This window comes from Heterocephalus glaber, unplaced genomic scaffold (genome assembly GCF_053883595.1).
Source record: "Heterocephalus glaber isolate CG9 unplaced genomic scaffold, H.glaber_assembly_v1.0 deba00000621, whole genome shotgun sequence".
In the NCBI taxonomy this organism is placed as follows: Eukaryota; Metazoa; Chordata; class Mammalia; order Rodentia; family Bathyergidae; genus Heterocephalus; species Heterocephalus glaber.
In genome coordinates, this window is record NW_028258153.1 from 6,274,381 (window position 1) to 6,295,993 (window position 21,613).

Sequence of the window (21,613 nt, forward strand, 5' to 3'; positions counted from 1 at the left end):
TTTTACAATACAAAATGAACACATTTGGGACACTGAGACTGAATAGAAAGGAAGTGCCAAAAGATCTGCAAAAGAAAAAACTGAAAAAGGGGAGAAATGTTAGCACATCAGAGAGGAAAAGTCTGTGTCATGAAATAGAAAGACAAAAGAGATATTTCCTTATTGCCAACTATTCATGATGCAGAAATGATAGAACTTGAAAGAAGAAACGAGCCAGGCCTGGTAGCTCAAGCCTGTAATCCCAGCATTCAGGAGGGTGAGGCTGGAGGATTGCTACTAGTTTGAGGCCAGCCTGGGCGACACAGCAAGACCCTATCTCAAAACACCAAAAAAAAAAAAAAAAACAACTAAAGAAATTCCAACAGTGGTCAATGATTATAATAACTATATGGGTGGTGTTGGCAGAGTTGACCAACATCTAACAAGCTATCCTGTAATCAAAAAGCAAGGAAAAAAATATTATTATAAAATATTTATGTTTCTTCTGGACCAAACAACATGGATCTCTGTTATTTATTCAAAACAAGGGGGTTCAAAAAGTCACTTACAATTTACATTAGGTCTAAGAGACCAATAATTGAAAAATACGGGACAGCCAACCAGGACATCCATCATTGATGTCTTCACCATGACTTTTAGTGGGTAGACATTTTATTGAAATTATATCACCCACAGGAAAAAAGGAAAGGCCAACACGACAATGTAAAGTGTGTTGTTCAAAGAAAGACTATAATGTAAAAAGAATTTGTAAAGAGACTAGATACTGCTGTCCAGACTGTAACGTGGCACTGTGTATTGAATGTTTTAAGATATATACCGTACACAGAAAAATTATAGAATTTGATAAAATTGTCATTTTTATATTTCTTGTTGTATTATCTTATAAAAATTAATGAAAAAAGTACACAATTTCTGGTCACCCTGTATTTAAATAACTGGACTGGTAAGTGGCTGAAAGGTCCTATCTATCTTGGAAATATTTGTAAAAATAGGATGCATTTTAGGGTATAGGTGACAATTACCTTCATGTTGGTGACCTAGATGACTAAGAAATTGTCTCAAATATTGTATTTCTTTATTAATTGGTTATTCATTTTTTTGGATCATAGTTTTGGAAGTTTTTTTGTTTTTTGGGTTTTTTTTGGTACCGGGGATCAAACTTGGGACCTTGCGCTTGCAAGGCAGGTGGTGGAACCACTGAGCTAAATCCCCGGCCCCTGGTTATTCATTTTTTTATTTTTTATTTTTTGGTACCGGGGATCAAACTCGGGTCCTTGTGCTTGCACAGCAGGTGGCGAAACCACTGAGCTAAATCCCCGGCCCTGGTTATTTATTTTTTAAAACACTTTTGAAATTATTTTTCTAGTTGAACAATTTTTTGGCATCTCAAGATGAACCTGCATCCTAAAAAAGTACAACTGACCAACTGACATAAGCCCGATTGACCGGTGTGTGTCTGGTCCTCTGTTCAAACACATAAGTCACATTCATAAAGTTTGGTGAAAATGAGTTAGGGTTCTCAGGGCCAGTATGGTTAATCTCTTCATAATCTTTAAGTGACAATATGAGCATCTACCAATAATTCACACAATCGACACTCACCAAGAGATCTTGGCCACTGAGTCACCAGGGGAGACAGCACTTGAGGAGCACTCGGAGTCCCCTGGAGGAGGAAGCACAGAGAAGTCCAGTCTGGAAGAGGCAACCACACACATTCACCAAGCAAACACAGCTTTCCTGAACACTCTGGACTCGGCTCTTTTTGGGGAGCTGCAAGTACCGCCCAGCACTCCCTTCCTTGAGCTCAACAGCAACAAAGAGAAAGCAAGATCAGTGGGACAGGAGGACCAAAAATCCAAGTCCCCAGTTCCCCCTGGAGGCCCCCCAGAGCAATCAATTCATGTGGGTGATACTATGAGCCAAACCTGGCATACGTTATTGGCCTCCTTCTATTTTTTTTTTTTGGTACCAGGGATTGAACTTGTGCTTTCGAGGCAGGCGGCGGAACCACTGAGCTAAATCCCTGGCTCTGGCCTCCTTCTATAACAGGTTGTGACACCAGCTGGAGGTTTAAGGGTTCCCTACTCACCCTCCTCTTCATTTTCATCATGGCTGGAGCAGTCTTCCACACCATCTACTAGTTCTTCTGTATCTTCAGCCTCTACCTGGTTTGGCTGGAGGTCAGTAGCTAAACTAAAAGAAAGAATCATGACCCAGCCCAGCCCATTCCATGAGAGAAGTCACATTTAGAGTCTCATTCCTACATCATCTCCCAGTATGTGTCTCATTTCTGTCACTAAGCTGGTTGATTTCTCTTGCCTAGACCTCATAACTCACTCCTCTCAACATGAAAATTCACATCTAACCGTAGTTGCTTACATGCCCTATATGGAAGCACTACATTTTCCTTTTTGGATTTTTTGAGGTAGAGTCTCACTGTGCAGTCCAGGTTGGCCTCAAACTTGCAGTGCTCCTCCTACCTCAGCCTCCAAGTGCTGGGATTACAAGCATGTGCCACCGTGCCCAGCAATTTTCCATTTTTTAAAATGTTTCATAGTATACAAATACAAAATTCTGCACACAAGAACTCAGCAGTGAATATCTGGTAACTGACTTCAAATGTCCCTTGGCCACCTGCTGAAAACTCAAAAGAAGGCCTTGGTGAACCAAACTTCTAGAATAGTAATAAGCACAAGAGAAGGAACCAACCATGTCTATGCCCCAACTCTGAATGGCTGTCATATTAGGAATACTTGAGGAACCTGATTTGGTTTAGAGAAAGTAGGAAAGTCACAGAACCCCAATTTGACTCCCAAATGATGTCTGGAATGCTCATTTCTCTCCTGGTTAAAACTTAAAATGGGTTAAAAAGCTCTTTCTGTAAAGGACCAGATAGTAAACATTTTCAGTGTCACAACTAGTCAACCCTATCATTTTAACAAGAAAGCAATCACAAATACTAGTAAATAAATAGGCAATGTTGCACTCCAATAAAATTTTATTTATACAAGCAGGCAATCAGTAAGAATTGGCCTGCAAGCTATAGCTTCCAAACCCCTTCCCCTAAGTGAAAACCAAAAATTCTAAGACATCTAAAAAAATAAAACCAACCTTTGGAAGAAAAGGGCCAGTGTCCCTGGATTATGGTGTATCCACTGTACTTCTTTAAATGAACCAGAAATGCTCTCCAACTTACCCAATAGCAGGTGAGTCCAGCTCCCTGGCTTCCTTAGGCTTCTCCTTCCCAGGCTGGCCTAGATGGATGGAAGAGAAGCGGGTGGCCACTTCAGCTACGCCAAGGGGCTGAAGGGGAGAAGGGGGAATGGGAGCTTTGTCTTCTCCAACTGGTAGGGAGTCAATTACAGACCCACAGGCAGGGCTGGGGTTCAGCCCATTGGCATGTGAGGCAAGGAGGTGAATGCTGATCCTTTTGGTACAGAAGACTGTACTGTCCAACCCCACAGTGTCTGAGGCTCCAGGGAAGATCTTCCTGTCTGATCCAGCTTCCTCCTGAGGAAACTGCTGGCCTACCACAGGAGGTTTCCACTGCCGGCTCCTGTTGAGGAGGCTCCACTGGACGTTAGGGTTCACAAAACAAGACTGTTCAAGCTGGTAGCCTTGCTGCTGTGGCTTCTTCTCAAAGCCCTTTTCGGCCAAGCTCCTCACAGCTTCAGGGAACTGAACCTCTTTAGCTGGCGCCTGGGAGCTGGAGTTATCATTCAGGCCATAGGGGTATGGCTCTGCCCTTGTGGCTAAGTTATTCCAGCTGTACTGGGAAGAGGCAACACTGGTGGTGGATGTGTTGAAGTAACCAGGGGTAGGTGGGGTAATATGGACACTGGCATCATTTAGAACAGTGCCAATGCTTTTGGGTACCTTATGATCAACACACTGGAGTGCACAGCCTCCAGTATCCCCTGAATGATGCCAGGAGACAGGCTGAATCTTGGATGAGGATACTGGTTTTAGGCTCTCTGTGGCCTGGAAGAAAGGCACTTTAGTGCTATTTGGATGAATGAAGGAGTTGTTGTTCAACATGGGCTTGTAGGAGGAAGACAGTGGAGATGTGATCTTCCCTGAGATGGCAGGGGCCAGGCTTGTCCTTGAAGGGTTTTCCCCAGCTGCTGCCAGTGAGAGGTATGGTTCTGTAGATGAGGATGCCATGGGCTGGGCCATGGGGAAGACTGTGGAAGAGGTGGCTTTATTGGCAGTGAGACTGACAGGGAGACTCTTCTGAGGAAGAGAAAAAGGTCTTTTTTCTGACGGGCTGGAATGCAAGCAGAAAGACTCCAGCTGCTGGTATGGCTTGTGCCTATTGTTGGAGCAGCGGTAGAGCAAGGTACTGCTGGACAAGTCTGGGGGACAGTGCAGGTAACAGGAGTTGCTATGACCTGCAATGACAGCTGTGGTGCCAGAGCTACATAAAGTACTGGGGCAAAAGAAATAGGCTGGCTGAAGTGGGACCCTGAAGACGCCTGGGCGCAGCCCTGCTGACAATGTGCCCACGTGATTCTCTTCCAGCTTCCAGGCTGGCTTCACCTGCTGATGGGCCTGAGCCCAGCCTTCAGCCTCCAAGGGCTTCTCAGGTGATGGGGCAGGCACTGTGCCTGAGGGACAACTCTGCTTGTTGCTGTCTCTGTGGCAGAGGCCAATACTGTGCTGCTCTGCTCCCGTTGAGGCCATGAGGGGCCCACATTATGGCCACATGGCCTCATGGCCTGGCTCAGGAAAGGTACCACACACCTTCAGTAGCACCAGCTGCATCCTTAGAGTCTGTCAGCCTGCAGGGAAGAGAAATAACTGGGAATGTTGCTGGGAGGATTGACACTATGGACACAATGGTCCTCAAGTAAGCAAAAGAGGTCCCACGTCAGCATTTCTTGGGCAACTGCTCTTGGGTCATCATTTGGGGACCCAGGAGAATGCCACTAGATTTCTAGGGAGTTTCCAGGGTCTCCCTTCTATCCTAATTCAATCTAAGACAGCTTCCTCAAGGACTAAGACTTTTAAGACTCTATCACTGTGAGGAAGGTTGTGTGTCCACTCTCACTTAGAAAGTGTGCCTCCCTCTCTCTGTCTCACCACCGTGATTTTACCAGAGGGACCACCTTCCCTCACCTAAAACCAGTGTGGCTAGAACTAAGGCAAGTCTGGAAGTGGCAAATAACACCACATCTTCCTCCTCACCAACCAATTCTGGAAGCTCAAAGATTATCTGAGAATGCATTTGACCCCTACTGCTCACTAATCCAACTCTCAGTTGCCTCTGGTTTAGTCTGCTTTTCATAGTTAAGGATGACAGGTTCAGACAAGAGTAGAGAATTCCCATTAACCCTAGAGTTTATTCTGGAGGTGAGATAGCAATTTCATTTCTTCAAGAATCTTGCCAATCCTTCAGATTTAAATTCCAACCCATATTTTAGTAGGGACAAGAAAGAAAATGGAACTAAACATTAACATTATTTTTACCTCCAGTGACTATTCCCAACAGCCATAATGTGACAGGAGAGTTCAGGGAGCAGAAGAAATAGAGAGGAGAGGAGCTTTCTTTACTTCATAACCTATACTTCAGTTTGGGCTGCTCTCAGGGATGAAGAGCTTGTCACACATGTCTTCTCATTCAACATTTCCTCTAATGCAGAATCTCTGAACAAGCCTTGTAGTTCTGGGTCTCAAACAATTTCTTTAGCATGCTCACTCTTTTCCTAAATCAAATTCACAATATACTCTCCAGTTCTCACAACTGCGGGGAAATGTGGGTCTGCTTTCAGACGGCAGTAAGGGCAAGAGATGAAAAATAAAACATCTGTAAAAAGTCATTTATCTGGGATAATTCTGAGTGGAACCCTAATATCCTCATCAAGTCGTTTCATAGTAGTTAGGAAAGAATAACAACAACAAACAGCTTGCAGAAGCCATATGACATTGCCCTCTTTTCCTGTAAAGGCTGACCTACTTGGATTCTTTCTCAGGAGAGTATAAAAATTCACATCACTCCCAATATTCAAAATGATACCAGGCTAAAAACAGTATAAATGCTAAAACTAGATTTTGAGGCCAGTAACCCCAAAATGAGGTGACACAAGTCCAAATTATGGAAATACTGTGCAGGGGACAATTACCCTGTGCAGGTACACTAGAGAAGCACGCAAAACAGGAAGAGTCAAATGTTGCCAATCACTTAACAAGACTATGAGTGTGCAAGGTGTGTGTGTGTGTGTGTGTGTGAGAGAGAGAGAGAGAGAGAGAGAGAGCTGCATACACTCAACAGATTCACAGTCCCAGCTCAATCCTTTTTCAGGAACCCACATCTTGCCCGACTGACACAACACAATGGACATCCCAAAGTGATGGGAGAAAAGGGCTAAGGAAATGAAAATTCAGGCTGGCATCCCCTGACCCCCACCCACCCACCCACCCAGTGGCTCTCCATGTGCATCACACGATCTCAAACCTTTATGCCTTTACAGAGGTGGGCCAGGCCTTCAGGGGTGGGTTATGTAAGAGCATACCACAGCCTTCAAATCAACACTGGACAATCCCACTCTCCCTGTAGCTATCAGCACCCACCACACAACACATCAGGCTGGGTAAAGACAACCCCTCCTTCTGCACACACTACAGTACCACACTGCCAATTCTACCTCTCTGTATCCCACCACATGAATCCTCATGCCAGAAGCATTAAACACAAGTAGCCCAACACCAGCTGGTTTGCCTTACAGCCCAAATGAAGAAAGGGAAGCTAACTAAGGACAGTCTCCACACACCTCAGAAGCTGCAGGTGGCCTACTCCCAGATAGTATGAAGCAGCCAGCTGGGCAAGTGCCAGAGTAGAGTGAATATCTCTGACTGATGGGATTTCAGAGCTCATGTCTCTGCAATGGTTATTTCCACTCCTTGTCTCCTGCCATAGTCCCCATGATGTGTGGGATGGTAACCTGGACAAGGGCCACCTGTCTTCCTAAAGAAAGATGTCCGCATTCAAGGGCCAAGCAGGTGAGAAGATGTTTCTATAAGTCCCTTTTTGTGGAAGAGCTCCACAACTAGTCAGAGATTCCTTGGCTAAGATGACTGTGTGAGGAAGTACCAAGCAAAGAGAAATTTGTCATGTGTGATACTCACTTTGCAGAGAGTAGCTTCAAAAACATGAAGTATAGTAAAACTACCCAAAAGGATTACAAACAAGTACCCCAACCTGGTTTCAGGGTGTTTGGTTTAATAGTAGTATCTGGCTGAGAGAAGGAAATGACCAGGTTTTTCAACACTTCTTCTTTGCTCTTATAGAGATTCCTAATGAAACCAAAATTCCATGTGATGGCAAGCTGAGACCCAGCTACAACATTCAAGTAGCCTGTGTTCTAGGCCCCCTGAGTGCTTGCTGCCACAGTGCCTGCAGGAGTGTGAGTAGCAAACTCAAAGAGCTTTAAGCCAGGCACAGTGGCACATGCCTATAATCCCAGCACTCTGGGAGGCTGAGGCAGGATTTCAAGTTCAAGCCCAGCCTAGACTACATAGCAGCTTACTTACTAAGACCCTATCTCAAGATAGGAGGAGGGGGAACCTGGAGATGTAGGTCACTGTGAAGGCCTTGGGTTCAATCCTGCACAAAGAGAGAGAGAGAGAGAGAGAGAGAGAGAGAGAGAGAGAGAGAGACTTTAGAAGGTCTAAAATCTAAGAAGCTGAGAAAGCAAGAAAATAGTTTCAAATGCTACCACATCAAGAACACAATACTCTTGTAGTCCTAACTCATAGTTCTGCCATAAAGTCAAATTCCAGATAGGCAAGGGCCAGGGATTTAGCTCAGTGGTTTCGCCGCCTGCTGTGCAAGCACAAGGACCTGAGTTCAATCCCCGGTACAAAAAAAAAAACAAAAAAACCCTCCAGATAGGCAAATAATGCCTGGCATCCAAACCCCACAGACAGCACACACTCACAGGGAAGTGTTTACCAAGGCACAAGGTCATCAAGCCCATCCCCTGTGGTATAGTCTGGGCAACAATGTCTAGAAGGCCTCTCTCCAAGACTCCCTTCAATTTCTAAGTGCACTGCGATGATATACCCTGTGAGCTTGTGTGCCTTTAGGATCCAAGAGACAGACTGCTCATCTCCTGGGCACTATTTTAAGATGAGACATCAAAGGAAAGAGAACAGAGAGAAAAGATGTTACATATAGAAGGTCATTCCTAGGTTACTGATGAAAGCTTCAAAACACCTAACTTGGTCAGACAAGGTGGCACACACCTGTACTCCCAGCTACGTGGAAGGCTCAGGAAGGAGGATCACAAGTTCAAGGCCAATCTGAACAACTTAATGAGACTCTGTTTCAAAATAAAAAAATAGGCCCGAGGATTTAGCTCAGTGGTTCCAGCGCCTGCCTCGCAAGAGCAAGGTCCGGAGTTCGATCCCCGGCACACAAAAAATAAATAAATAAGTAGGGCTGGGGACATAGCTCAGCACTACCTGGGTTCAATCCCCCAGTTCTTTAAAAACAAAAAAACCTAAACTCACAAAGAGCAAATGGCAAGTAAATTACAAGTTCTATTATTTTCATCCAGTTTACATACATTTTAAGTCACTTATATATACTAAAGATATGAAAAGGCTAATCCTAGCATGCGAGAGGCTGAGGCAAGAGAATCACTGCAAGTTGTCACTGCAAGTTCAAGGCCAGCCTGAACTACATAGCATCGAGAACCTGTCTCAAAAGAAAAAAAAGACAGGCAAAGGCCTTCATACTTACTCCCTCTGATGTTCAAAGGGTCCACCATCAGCTGACACGCCAATCAGCAGCTTGCAAGGAACTTACTTTAGGAGCCAAGAAACTCCCCTCACCTGGAAAATAACATTTTGAATATTTTACATAACTAATGACCTAACATGTTTTTGTTCCCATACATGATCCCTGGGGAACAAGAGGGCTTAAGTGTCGAACAAGGTACAAATACTGAACTATAGCCTGCAGAATTCAAGTTTAGAAGAAAACAAATCTGTTTCTGTGACTTTATTCTTCAATCTAGTTCCAAATGGGAAAGGGCCGAGCTGAAACAAGTAAAGGTTAATTGAGAGCAGAGTAGCTGAGGAGAGAATTCTTGAGGAGAAAAGTCCCTCTAAACAGCTCTCAGGACATCTGAATAATCTGTGCAAAAACAAAGGTCTGGGAGAACACACACTCCACTGTTAATGGTGTCATCTTGGGGAGAGGGGTGGGATGAAGGGTTGGCCAGGGGAAGGTGAGGGGGCTGATAGTTTACTTCAAGTGTCTGTATTGTTTGATCTTTAGAACAAAAAACACATATTACTTATGTGAGGTTTCCCAAGTACCTTTAGGGCACTCCTCCTCCTCCCAGCCATGCTGCATCAGCAGCTACCACCTCCTGGTGACTCCTGCCAAGCAAAGCATGGGTCAGTAGTGACTCTCATTCAATGCTGAACCCACACTGCTGGAATGTTCCAGGAAAGGCAAGAGAGAGGAAGAACCATAAGCCCCACTGAGTAGTTGTGAGAGACCAAGTTAAATATCCACATAGGCTGGGTATCATGCCAAGTGGGAAGCTGAGGCAGGAGAATCACCGTGAGTTTGAGGCCAGCCTGGGCTACATAGTAAGTTCAAAACCAGCCTGAACTGCACAGCGAGACCCTGTCTCCAAAAAAAAAAAAAAAATCCACATAAAGCATAAAAAAGCACAGTATCTGGCCCCAAATAAACATTCTCGGCATGGTAATTACTGCTCTCATCCTTACTGGCACTCAATGATCCCATCTTCTCCCTTCAGCCCTTTCACAAGCTGCCACAAAAGGGGAAAAATACAAGCAGCAGGCAATAATTACTCCACCACAATATTTCAGCTAGGACAATCAATTTTCTTTTACAAAAGACGTAACTGTCTTGTTATTTGGGAGCTTTTATGAAATTTATTACTAGATTCTTCAGCTGCAAATATGACTTGGCACTAAAGGGCAACTGAAGTGCTTTGGGATATACCAGAAAAAGAAGGTATGTGTTAGGTAAAACCTTTCTATTCCCTTGCTTCTGGGTCTTCTTATGGTTTTTATATGTAGATGGTTGGGGTTACCTGAAAACACTGAATGAAAGGAGTTAAAATATAAAACAGTTACTCAACTACTGCCCAGACCCTCATTTCTAAATACCATCTGTCAATAATACAAGGAGCCAGAGCTCCCTGAAAAATGGTTGATTCCAGGGAGGGGGTGGAAAGGCAGACCAGTCAAGAACATCCTGTGCTGCCAAAAAGTAAGGCAGTGCTCAAAATTTGATAAAGGCATTAAAAGCCACAGGAACAGCTACTACCACACTTAATAGTAAAACACTAGATGCTTTTCCTCTAAGATTGGGAACAAGGCAGAACATCTACTCTCCCCATTTCTACTTACTCCTTCCTGTACTGGTGAGTCTGACCAGTGCAATAAAGCAAGAAAAGAAATCAGAGATATATAGAGAAGAAAAAGCTATGTGTAGTACACAAGAACTCATATATAAAAATCCTAAGAAATCCACAAAAATCCTTAGAACTAATAAGCAAGTTTAGTAAGGTTGTAATATATAAAATCATTATGCAAAAACACCCCAATTTTATTTCTATATAAACAAGTAAAAATAAAAAGAAATGGGGCTAGGAGTGTAGCTCAGTAGTAGAGCACTTGCCTAGGTGGCAAGGCCCTGGGTTCAATCCCCTGCACTGCAAAAAATAAATAAATAAGCCAAATAATTCTATTCAAAATAGTATCAAAAAGAATTAAATTAGGAGTACTTTTTTTCCTTTTTTTAGGCTCTGAGTTCAATTCCTAGTACTGGGGAAAAAAAAAAAAGAGGCTCCTTCTGACCAAATCTGGGATAAAGTGAACAGCAAAAATATCAGATTAAATACAAGAATCCATGAATACAAACTGATATCAACAAATAAAAGAATGAAGGAAGCAAGGACTCAAGAGGCTAACGCAAGAGAACTGCAAATTCTAGGTCAGCCTGGATAACTCAGCAAGACCTTGTCTCAAAATTATAAAGGGATGGAGTAGTAGTAGTATGTTGGCCTGGCTTACATGAGGCTCTGGGTTCAATCCTGAGTATTTAAAAAAGAAGAGAAAAGAATAAATGAAAGAAGAAACAACTCTTCTAACTAATAAATCTAGAATATCGCCACTGGCAACCACCACCATAATAATACTTTCAGGCAAGACTCATCTGTGGATCCTGAAACCAGTGGGCAAAAGACTATTAAATTAAATAATCCTCCCTATAAAATACTGATTAACTACAATGGGGAAAAATGTAACTGTAACGGTAGACTAATCAGGCAGATACTATTTTAATCAAGTGATTAAAGTTATCATTACTAACATGTGCCTCATGATATGATTCACTGAAGGGCACATCAATTCTGCAATTTTCAGGCAAAAACACATCATCTTGAATGGATAAGTATCAAACATGATCAAATTGATGGTCATTCTAGAGAAAAACTGGTCTGTATTCTTCAAAAGTGTCAAACCCATTAAAGACAAAGAAAGGCTAAGGAACCATTCCAGGTTAAAGGAGACTTAAAGGACATGACTAGGAATACAATGTATGATCTCAGGCTAAATAAACGACACTGTTAGAAAACTGGCAGTCTTTGAATAAGGTTGGTAGATTAGGTAATAGCAATACAGTATATGATAGTGAGGTAGGAGTTTACAACTGGGGCAAAGCCAATCAAGCAAGTGAGAATAATCTGTCAGTCATGAGACCTGGGGCACATTTGCAGAACACAGAATCCAAGATGACCCTGCAGTTTCTGAACACTACACACAGAACCAATCCGAAAGGGCTTTGTTTGAGTCTTCATTTACATCTGGCACAAAACCAAGCAAGCCTCCTAAATTTGAGGCCAGGCCGAGTTTCTGATAGGACAACCATCCCTAATGCCTTATTTACAAGAGGGAGAAGCCAACTCCAGATACTAAAGACTCCCCTCCATTATCATCGTGGCCACTGTGAGTCTGTTCTCCGGCCCACTCTCACTCTGCAGAGTACGTTTCCACCTTCAATAAATGCAAATAAACCTGGTACCTTTTCTTTTTTTTTTTTGGTACCGGGGATCGAACTCTGGACCTTTTGGTTGCGAGGCAGGCAGCAGAACCACTGAGCTAAATCCCTGGGGGCCCCCCCATACCTTTTCCATGTGTCTTGTCCAACTCTTTATTCAGGACACCAAGGACCTGGCAAGAATCTCTTTGGGACCCAAAAGCCAGTACAGTATCTTAGCAATGTTAATTTCCTGATTCTGATCATTATACTGTGGCAAGGTATGAGATTTTCCTGGTTTTACAAACATTTAGGCAATTTTAAAGAAATATTCCAAAGTAAAGGGGCAATCTGTCTGCAACTTTCAAAAACTTCATAAAAGAGTTCACACATGTGTCTATGAGAATATGAATGAGTAATAAAACAAGTGTGGGGCCGGGGATTTAGCTCAGTGCCACTGCACCTGGTCTTGCAAAGTCCTGAGTTTGATCCCTTGGGGATGGGGGGAACATGATCAAAACACAAAAAAACAAGTGTAGTAAAACATTAACATTTGATGAATCTGAGGAAAGGGTAAACAAAAATTCTTTGTACTCTCTCCACCCCTATACCAGCGATTGAACCCAGGGCCTCTAGGGCCTCAAGTATACTAAGCAAGTGCTTACCCACTGAACAGCATTCCAGCCCTTGTTTAAAATGTTAATTTTGACACAGGATCCTGCTAAATTGCCCAGGCTGACCTTGAACTTGCAATCTTCCTGCTTCAGCCTCTAAAGTAGCTGAGATGAGGCATGCACCACCACCCTCAGCACTGTACCATTTTTTGTAACTTTTTTGAAAGCCTGAAAATTTTTTTTTTGGCACCAGGGATCGAACTCAGGACCTTGTGTTTGCGAGGCAGGCAGTGGAATCACTGAGCTAAATCCCTGGGCCAAGCCTGAAAATTTTTAATAATAAAGTAATTACTAAAGAGAAGCTTTGTTCTCTTCAGACTAGAAGGCAGGTAACACACAATGAGCTTCAACGTTTCTTTAAAACAGATTTTTACCAGCGAATAACCCAAACCAGTGGACTTAAATCTTGCTGAATTACCTACCCAAAGTGGGCTTCACTAGGGGACCTACTTGTCATCCCTAAGGTACAAATACAAAGGTCACATGCCTTTTTTAAGGGACCTAACCCTTAGCAGAAGTATTTTAAGTGTAGCCACCTTAATATGAATTAGTCATCCAACACAAACCATCCCAAACTACCTGTGATAATTTGCAAACTGTGGCTCAAGGAGATTTCGTTGATTAAGGCTGGGTGAAATACATCCAGATTGGGGAGGATCTTTGTGCTCCCCAACTTGATTGAAACAGCAAGGTGTATGCACATATGTCAAATTATCTATCAACAGATGAGTCTTGCCCCGTCTTATGCTTTGTGTTTAATTTTTGTGCATTTATAATTTATTAAATGGTTTGTTTTGATTTTTCTTGTAGAATTAGCCCAATTCAGTACAATGTTACCATGAAAAACTGCTTTTACAACTTTGGGTGGAGGATGAAAGTGATTCAACAGGTGATTTGGCTACTGATAAGGAACTGGTTCATATAACCCAAAGAAGTTGGCTAAATAAATATTAATAATTTAATACTTTATTTTATTAATATGTTCCTGTTAAGTACACATTATAAGATTTTAAAATAAAATTTAAATAATAAAAAATAAAATTTATTATAATAAAATTCATGTAATTAAAAGAAATAATAGAAATACTCCTAAAAATAAATATGGATGTTAGACACTCACCTTACACTCCTTGTCATGAAATTTAACCTTATTAAAGGAGAACCCAAAAGCCAGAACCTGGCTGATGAAGGTGATTAGGAGCACTTCTTTGGGGCCCATCAACACAACAGAGCCGGGTGTGGTGGCACACACTGGCAATCCCAGCACTCAGAAAGCTGAGGCAGGAGGATCGCTGCTCTGAGTTTAAAGGCAGCCAGGGCTACAAATCAAGACTCTGTCTCAAAAAACAAGCCTCCAACACATAAGGGAGAAATGCTGTTTAAACCTGATTCTATGTGAAAACTACACTGCCCAACAAAACCCAAATCCTTGTCTTACTCTAAAACAGAAAAAGCAGGTGCCGTCAGCACCAAGCTAAACAGGAAACTTCAAGGCTGAGAGAAGAACTGCAGGAGAGAGAAGGAAACAAGCAGGCACTGTGGGAAGCTCGGAGGGTTTCTATAACCACTATTATGCAAGTAGTTATCTTCCTGAAATTAGATGGCAACGTCAGATTTTATTAAAATCCCACTAGGGGATGTGGGAGGAGGACTAATGAGACAAGAATGAATCAATCCTATTCCTCCCGTGCCAATTAATCTTTAGAGTCAGGGACAAGAAATAAACTGCAGGGGCATACAGACTTTAATTAAAAAAAATAAATCCAGGCGGAAGAGAAGGGTGTGAGGCTCAGAGACTGCGTAACAAGAACTCCTGATGTGCCTGGGGTTAATGATTTCACCACGACCTCCTGACCATTTCCATAACCTCAGCCGAAGCCACTCTCCCCTCCCCAGGGATGTTCCCATGGCCACATAACAGAATGGCTGGGTCAGTTCCCTTACTCAGTATTTAGCCTAAGAGGTCTCCCTGTCAATCTGATCTAATATTGCCCCACCTGCAATCATTCCTAACTATATTACCTTGTTTTATTCCCTGTCATTCCTCCACTACCTAATACTATTACATATTAATACCTCTTTATACTTGAATAAAGAAAACAATGTGAGGATGTACATTTTTTCCCCAGTACTGAGAAATGAAACTAGAGCCTCTGCACTGAGCTACACCCCCAGCCATTCTTTTATTTTTTATTTTGAGATGGGGTGTCACTAAGTTGCCCAGGCTGGACTTGAACTTGTGACCTTCCTGCCTCCTCCTCCTAGAGAGCTGGGATTGTAAGTATGCATAACCATACCCAGCTAAATACCTAATTTTTTTTTTTTTAAGATTATCACTGGCCAGGGATTTACTTCAGTGGTTCCGCCGCCTGCCTCGAAAGCACAAGGTCCAGAGTTCGATCCTCTGGTACAAAAATAATAAATCATCATCATCATCATCATCATCATCATCATCATCATCACCACCACCACCACCACTGGGTGAGATTATCACACAGATAAGACTTACCTGTGCATATCTTTTCTATAATTTTAACTTCTGAGCTATGTAAATAAATCACCTAGTCAAAATCCATTAGGGTTCCACTCCTCTAATCACATGGTTGGTACCCTGGCAACCAGCTTCCTATCCACAAGCTATCCATCGGCCATCAGTCATTCCATTAGTAAACAAAGATACTTTCCATTTTAGGAGACTGAAGGGTATTAGGAGCTGTGAGCCAGCCGTGAGGAGCAGGAGCCAAATATCTACTTATTGTGGTATATCACAGAAGCATACCAGCAAGGCCACTGGTGGCTCTCTTCATATCAAACAGGTGCTCCTGTCTTACCTCCATCTCCTAGTTTCCACTTCTTTACTCTGCCAGTTATACCTTTCTATAGTTAGTGCCTTTTTTCCTCCTGAGGCCCTCTCCAAAATCCTTCATACTTCCTCTCTCATCCTTTCAAATCAAACAAATCTGCTCTCACAATTTCAACTATTATCTGTAGAACAGTCACTTGTAGACTTGACTACTCTCAAGTTCATATCTGCATCATCAATGGCCTGCTCCACTTTACAAATCCATGTGCAACCTTTTCAATTCAGTTTATCAAATCAGCTCTCCATTCCTGACCTTCCAATTTCCTTCAGTGGAAACTTCTTTCTTCTAGACATCTAAGACGAAAACTTAAGTCACTTCTTCTTCCTTTTCTTTATTTCCCCAAAGCCAAACCAGTCATGAAACTTAAGAGTCTTTCTTCATAGCATTCTTCCTCCTTTTATTATTTCCACCACTACCTCAGATCTCAATTTATTCCATCAGCGTCTAGTCTGCCCTTCCTAATTCCATCCTGCAGGTAACCTGCAAATTAACTTTGCTTAAATATCACTCAATCAGATCAATCCCTTTTCAAAAAGTGCCCATCAGTCCTCACTACATATTATCGTGGCCCACCAACCACCTACATCAAAATAAACTGGGGTGCAGGTCCTGAGTCCTACCTTCAGGGAAGATTCATTTGGTCTAGAGTGGGTCTGAGACAGACAGAGACCACCACAGGGACACAGGACAAACTCCTGGGGCCTAAAGACAAACTGTTACTTATTAAAAGCATGATTTGTGTTTTCTTCTGAGGCAGCCTGGTGGAGTAGGGTCTTGTTTTTGAAACAGGATCGCACATGTAGTACAAGCTGTTCTCAACTCAGGATCTGCCTGCCTTAACCTCCTGAATGCTAGGATTATTGGTAAGTGCTGGGATTATAGGCATGTATCACCATACCTGGTTTAAAAGTTGTTTTTTTGCTACAAAACAAAACAACAAAAACATCCAGGGACTTCACTTGAGCCTACAGATGCCCAATAGGTAACTAAAAGCAGAACAAAGCTTGACTCTCATTTTTTATCTGTCTCCTTTATTACCTTAATACTCTGGATCAGATCCCTTCTCAGCTCCACATATAGGCATGTTAACATTTAGGGAGTGTCTTTCTAATATATAAGGCTGATTGGCCCTGAATTTATTTAACCTATCTCATCCTCCTTCAAAACTGAGGACACCATGAAAAGAGATTTATGGAGACATTCAATTACCAGTGAGTGCCCGGAAGGCTCCAGTCATTGTCCTAGTCCTTTGGGCACCTTGGATTCCACCAGAACCTCCTCCAAACTGAGACTGACCCAAGCAAAAGCAATCATCGAACTTTTCCTGAGTCATCCTGTAAAGCTAAAACTGAGATAATGATCAACCAGACCCTAGCCTACTCCCAACAAATCCATAAAAGCTGATCTCTTTCGTTAACAGGCCACTCCAATCCTCCCTATCAGAGCTGTGCCCCCTTAGCTCCCGAGTTGAAGTCCCTCCTCTATTTTCTCTTATTTTCCAACTTTGCCTAATAAATCAGCCTATGCCTCTCACCAATACCTTCCTGAAATGCTTTGCTGCAACAATGTTAAGAACCTGCCAGGCTCAAGCAAGATCCCTATTTGCTCTTTGGGGGATCTCTTTGGACCCAGTTCCATGACAGAGGCAGGAATCTACATTTTTATTTTACCTTGTTTTTGTTTTTTTTTTATTTTTGTTCTTTTTGGTACCGGGGATTGAACTGTGGACCTTGGGCTTGGGAGACAGGCAGCAGAACCACTGAGCTAAATCCCTGGCCAGAATCTACATTTTTAACAAGCATTCCAGATGACTGCTATGTGCCTCAATTAATAAAATCCACATTTCTTAACTTGGGTTGAAATACCCAATAGTCAGGCAAACAGAAAGACAAGGCAGATAGAGAGCGAGATACATACATACACACACACACACACACACACACACACACATTTTTTTTTAAGGCTTACTTCTTTGGTTGGTTGTTTGTTTTTTTTTGTCTGGGCTAGGAAATGTTTTAATCTTTTTTTTTTTCAATGGGGTCATCTTAGATACGCCAAATCGCATGTTCCTTAATTTCAGCACCTGTTAATTCAGCTAATCAGGAAGCATCTGGAGGAAACTTTGGGAGACTGTTCCATCCCATCCTTCCTTTCTTTTTTGGTGGTAGTGGGGTACTGGGATCGAACTCAGGACCTTGTGCTTGCCAGGCAAGGAGCTGTGCTGCTGAGCTACATCCCTGGCCCCCATCCTCCATTGCGCTTGTGAGGCAGGTGCGGGAAACACTGAGCTAAATCCCTGGTCCTTGTTGTTGTTTTTTGAGACAGGGTCTTGTTATGTAGCCCAAGCTGGCCTTGAACTCATGGTGATCCTCCTGCCTCAGCCTCCCAAGTGCTGGGACTACAGCTGTGTGCCATCATGCCCAGCTAAGGCATACTTTCATTTCTCCCCATCTTGAATTCTGCTATGTGAACTACGCTGGACTTACACTAAACTCCTGGAATAAACCCAACAAGTGCTATCTGCAGGGCTTTCCTCTCTGAAGCCTCTTCCTTCCGAAGCCTTACCATATTTTATCTACCTTTTTCAGACCCAGTTCAAGCCCTACCCTCTCTGGGTTCATGTTATGTATTCCTTCCATTTGATCTCTGCCAAGGGAATCTTATACCACTGTTCACTTTCCACGTGGCTATGCCTCATAAACACCATGGTGGTTTTTACAGGAAATTCCTATGTCTCTACAACAGACAAATGCACAGCTATTCTGGTAGAAGGTGGGTGGGAAGAGCCCTGCTCCAGTTTGTCCTCTTTCAGCAATGCTGCCTAAGTCTCGTCCCCCAATAACTTCATGCGACACTAGGACTTACTAGGACAAAGTTGAAAAACAACTAACTTGGGGGTAATGGATAAATTCAATGTCAATTATACATTCACAAAACTGTTAAAAAATCTTTAAAACTGCTAAAAGGGTAAGAGTGGAGGGCAACAAAATGCAGAGCTTTTAAAGATAAAACGGCTCCAACATGCCTTTCTATTTGCATGGCTGGCTCAGCCCAGTCCCTAACCCCCTTATCATCAAGTACAGGATGCTTTTGGTTCTCTGGCTGTAGGAGAAGAGGTTTATTTTGGATCATTGTTTCAGTCCTTGGTCACCTAGATCCAAGGCAGAAGCACTATAGCAGAAGGGCATGCAGAAGAAAGCTCCCCAGCTCATGGTCTCTGGGAAGCAACCTGACTAAAGTCCCTGACTGCACATTCTCCCCCCTCTAAAGCCCCAGTCTCAAAACTCTGAACACCCATGGCATTTACAATCTGCCTACCCAGTTCTGTTCAATCTCTGTGGGGTAATTTTGCCTATGCTGTGCACAAGTCAATCTGGATGGTCAACTTGACTGGATTAAGGAACTCCCAGAAAAGTGATGGGATTTTAAGGGCATTAACCTCATCAATGGACTAACCCATTAATGATTCATAGCCAAACGTTCTATCAGGATGTGGGGCCTAGTTGCAGGATAGAAGTCACAGGGCTATGACCTTGGGGGTGATAGGTGGTCCCCGGCCCCTTCTCTCAGGCTCTTCCCCTGCTCTCTGCTTCCCAGAGACCATGAGCTGGGCAGCTTTCTTCTGCATGCCCTTCTGGTACAGTGCTTCTGCCTTGGATCTAGGTGACTAAGGACTGAAACAATGATACAAAATAAACCTCTTCTCCTACAGCCAGAGAAGCTATTGCTATTGTCTCAAACCAACAAGTCTCTAGGGTCCATAACCAAATCAACTTAGATAGGTCTCTACTTCTACAGAAAGCAATTATTCACCAACCACTGATTGAATCGCTCTCCTAGATTACAGGAGAGTGCATCGCATTCAAGATCTATAGTTTTCTTTTCCTCTTCCATCTAGGTATTTCCCTCACTCACCAGGGGAAATTCTGAACCATTTTAGGGGATCAAAAATGGTTCAGTTTACAATCTACAAGTTTTTTGATGAGGTTACTCCAATTGCCCAACAGTTACATTAGAAGATACAAGTGTCTCACCTGGTAACAAATAGGAGAGATGTGTAGAAATCAGGTTCATTTTCTCTTATAAGTCCTTATGTATATGTATCAGTTCCTTGTGATGAATGTAATCATTATGTAGAGCAAATGTACTCATACACATAATTTTCAAAAAAACAAGACAAATGCTACACTATGTCTCTCTAAAGAAAGTTGAAGAAGAAATCAACTTCTTAAAATCATACAGAGGAAAGTCAATGCCCTTGCCATAATGAGAAGAGAGGGTCAGTATCACAAGTGAAGATAAGTAAAGTCACAGGTACCTTTGGCAGAATACAGTTCAGTAATGCAAAATGAGTGAGCAAACGTGAGAAAAAGATACAGGTTACAAGAGCTGAGGGACGTAAATCTACAGACTTCTGAAAAGTGAAACCAATTGAAGGCTTCATATAATTAGGTGACTAGCTTTCCTAAAACCTACACCTTCATCAGCTGCTAAAATAACCTCCTTCTTTCCTCTTCATCTTAGCACTCAAGTAGCAGCCCCAAAGCCTGGTCTCCAGACCCTGAGACCAGAGATTGTGCTAGGACAACACTATTTTCATGACAGAACTAAGATGTTATTTGTGTTTTTTACTATGCTCACCTTTCCACTGATGAGGCAACAAAAACAGTGATGAGCAAAACTCCTGGAACCTTAGAATCAAACAATGGCAAGTTAAAATTCTTCACCACCACGTACTTTTTGTCACACAAAGAAAGATACTAGTTCTACTTGATGACTGTAAAAATCATTAAATCGGACCTCTTAAGTGGACAACTTTTTATTATTCTGTATGACAAAATGAAAAGTAGGGGTCAGTGGTAGACTACCTGGCCAGCTTGTGCAAGGTTCTGGGTTCAATCTCCAGAACATCTCCTCAAAAAAGAGAGAGTACACGTAAAACACTTAAACTGTGTATAGAAGATGATGACTGTTGCTAAGTAAGACACTTGTGTGGTTGTTGGAATGGCAAGATTCTGTGGAACACCATGTTTACCTCAAGAAAGAATGAATGACATAAGCAATAGTGCTTTAAAGGACTTTGGTATTTGGCAGACATGTTCTGGAAAATGAAACAAAGTAAGCCTGTCACTGCAAGGAAAACAGCTGACAATATTTGTTGGCAATGATAAAATCTGAGCTTCCAAGAGAAAAGCCAGAATTTTGGCAAAAGTGTATCTGCCAGGAGGAGTTTGACAGCTTCCCAATATTTGGCTGCTTTCCTGAAGAGTCTGTGGTGATAATACAAACATGGGGGGGGGGGGTTGGTATTTTATAATAAAATGTTGCAACATTTGGAAGATCTTCATAACTCAATCTAACAGTATTGTCCACTATCACTGCATATGTTACATGGATATAACATGCAGTCAAAATGAAAGAAGGAGGGGAGGAGGGGAGGAGGGGAGGAGGGGAGGAGGGGAGGAGGGGAGGAGGGGAGGAAGGCAGCCATCAGCGAGTAAGAGGAAGTGGAGCAAAGAAAGCTGCACCTTCTAATAGTTCTACTGCATCACCACCCACAGGACCAGTAAAGTTAGACAGCTAGATCATTCCATGCCAGCCCTTGATCTAATATCTATATGTCTACTCTGCCACCAGGTTTTGCCAATTCTACCAGATTTAACTATCTTTCCTTCTTTCTTGTTTTGTTTTGACAGTAATGAGGTTTGAACCCAGGATCTTCATACTCAGCTACATCCCTAGCCCTTAAAAGAAAAAAAATTTTTGAGACAGGGTCTCACTGTATAGTCCAGGATGGCGCTGCACTCATGGCAGTCTTCCTGCCTCAGCCTCCTTCGTGCTGGGATTACAGGTGTGCACCACCACACCCTGCTAAATTTTTTTATTTTGAAAGAGTCTCACTAGGTCATTAAATTGCCCAGGCTGAGCTTCAACTTAAGATCCTCCTGCCTAAGCTTCCCAGGGTGCTAGGATTACAAGCATGTGTGACCATGCCCACCTTAGCATCTTTCAAAATCCTCTCTATCCCACTGCAGCAGCCATAAGACATT

General features: G+C 42.6%; 1 protein-coding gene across 3 annotated transcripts in view; it reads right to left on the reverse strand.

The window, feature by feature from the left end:
* Window positions 1–21,613, reverse strand: part of Ttll4 (tubulin tyrosine ligase like 4) — a 41,596-nt gene that overhangs the window by 16,667 nt on the left and 3,316 nt on the right. For all 3 annotated transcript variants that reach the window (XM_087206047.1, XM_021244198.2, XM_087206046.1), the window contains exons 2-5: window positions 8,744–8,835; window positions 3,197–4,781; window positions 2,090–2,193; window positions 1,603–1,663 (exon numbers count right to left, since the gene is read on the reverse strand). In XM_087206047.1, coding sequence (XP_087062173.1) covers window positions 1,603–1,663; window positions 2,090–2,193; window positions 3,197–4,683 — 1,652 coding nt within the window. In that variant the 5' untranslated portion in view covers window positions 4,684–4,781; window positions 8,744–8,835. The remainder of the gene's footprint in view (window positions 1–1,602; window positions 1,664–2,089; window positions 2,194–3,196; window positions 4,782–8,743; window positions 8,836–21,613) is intronic.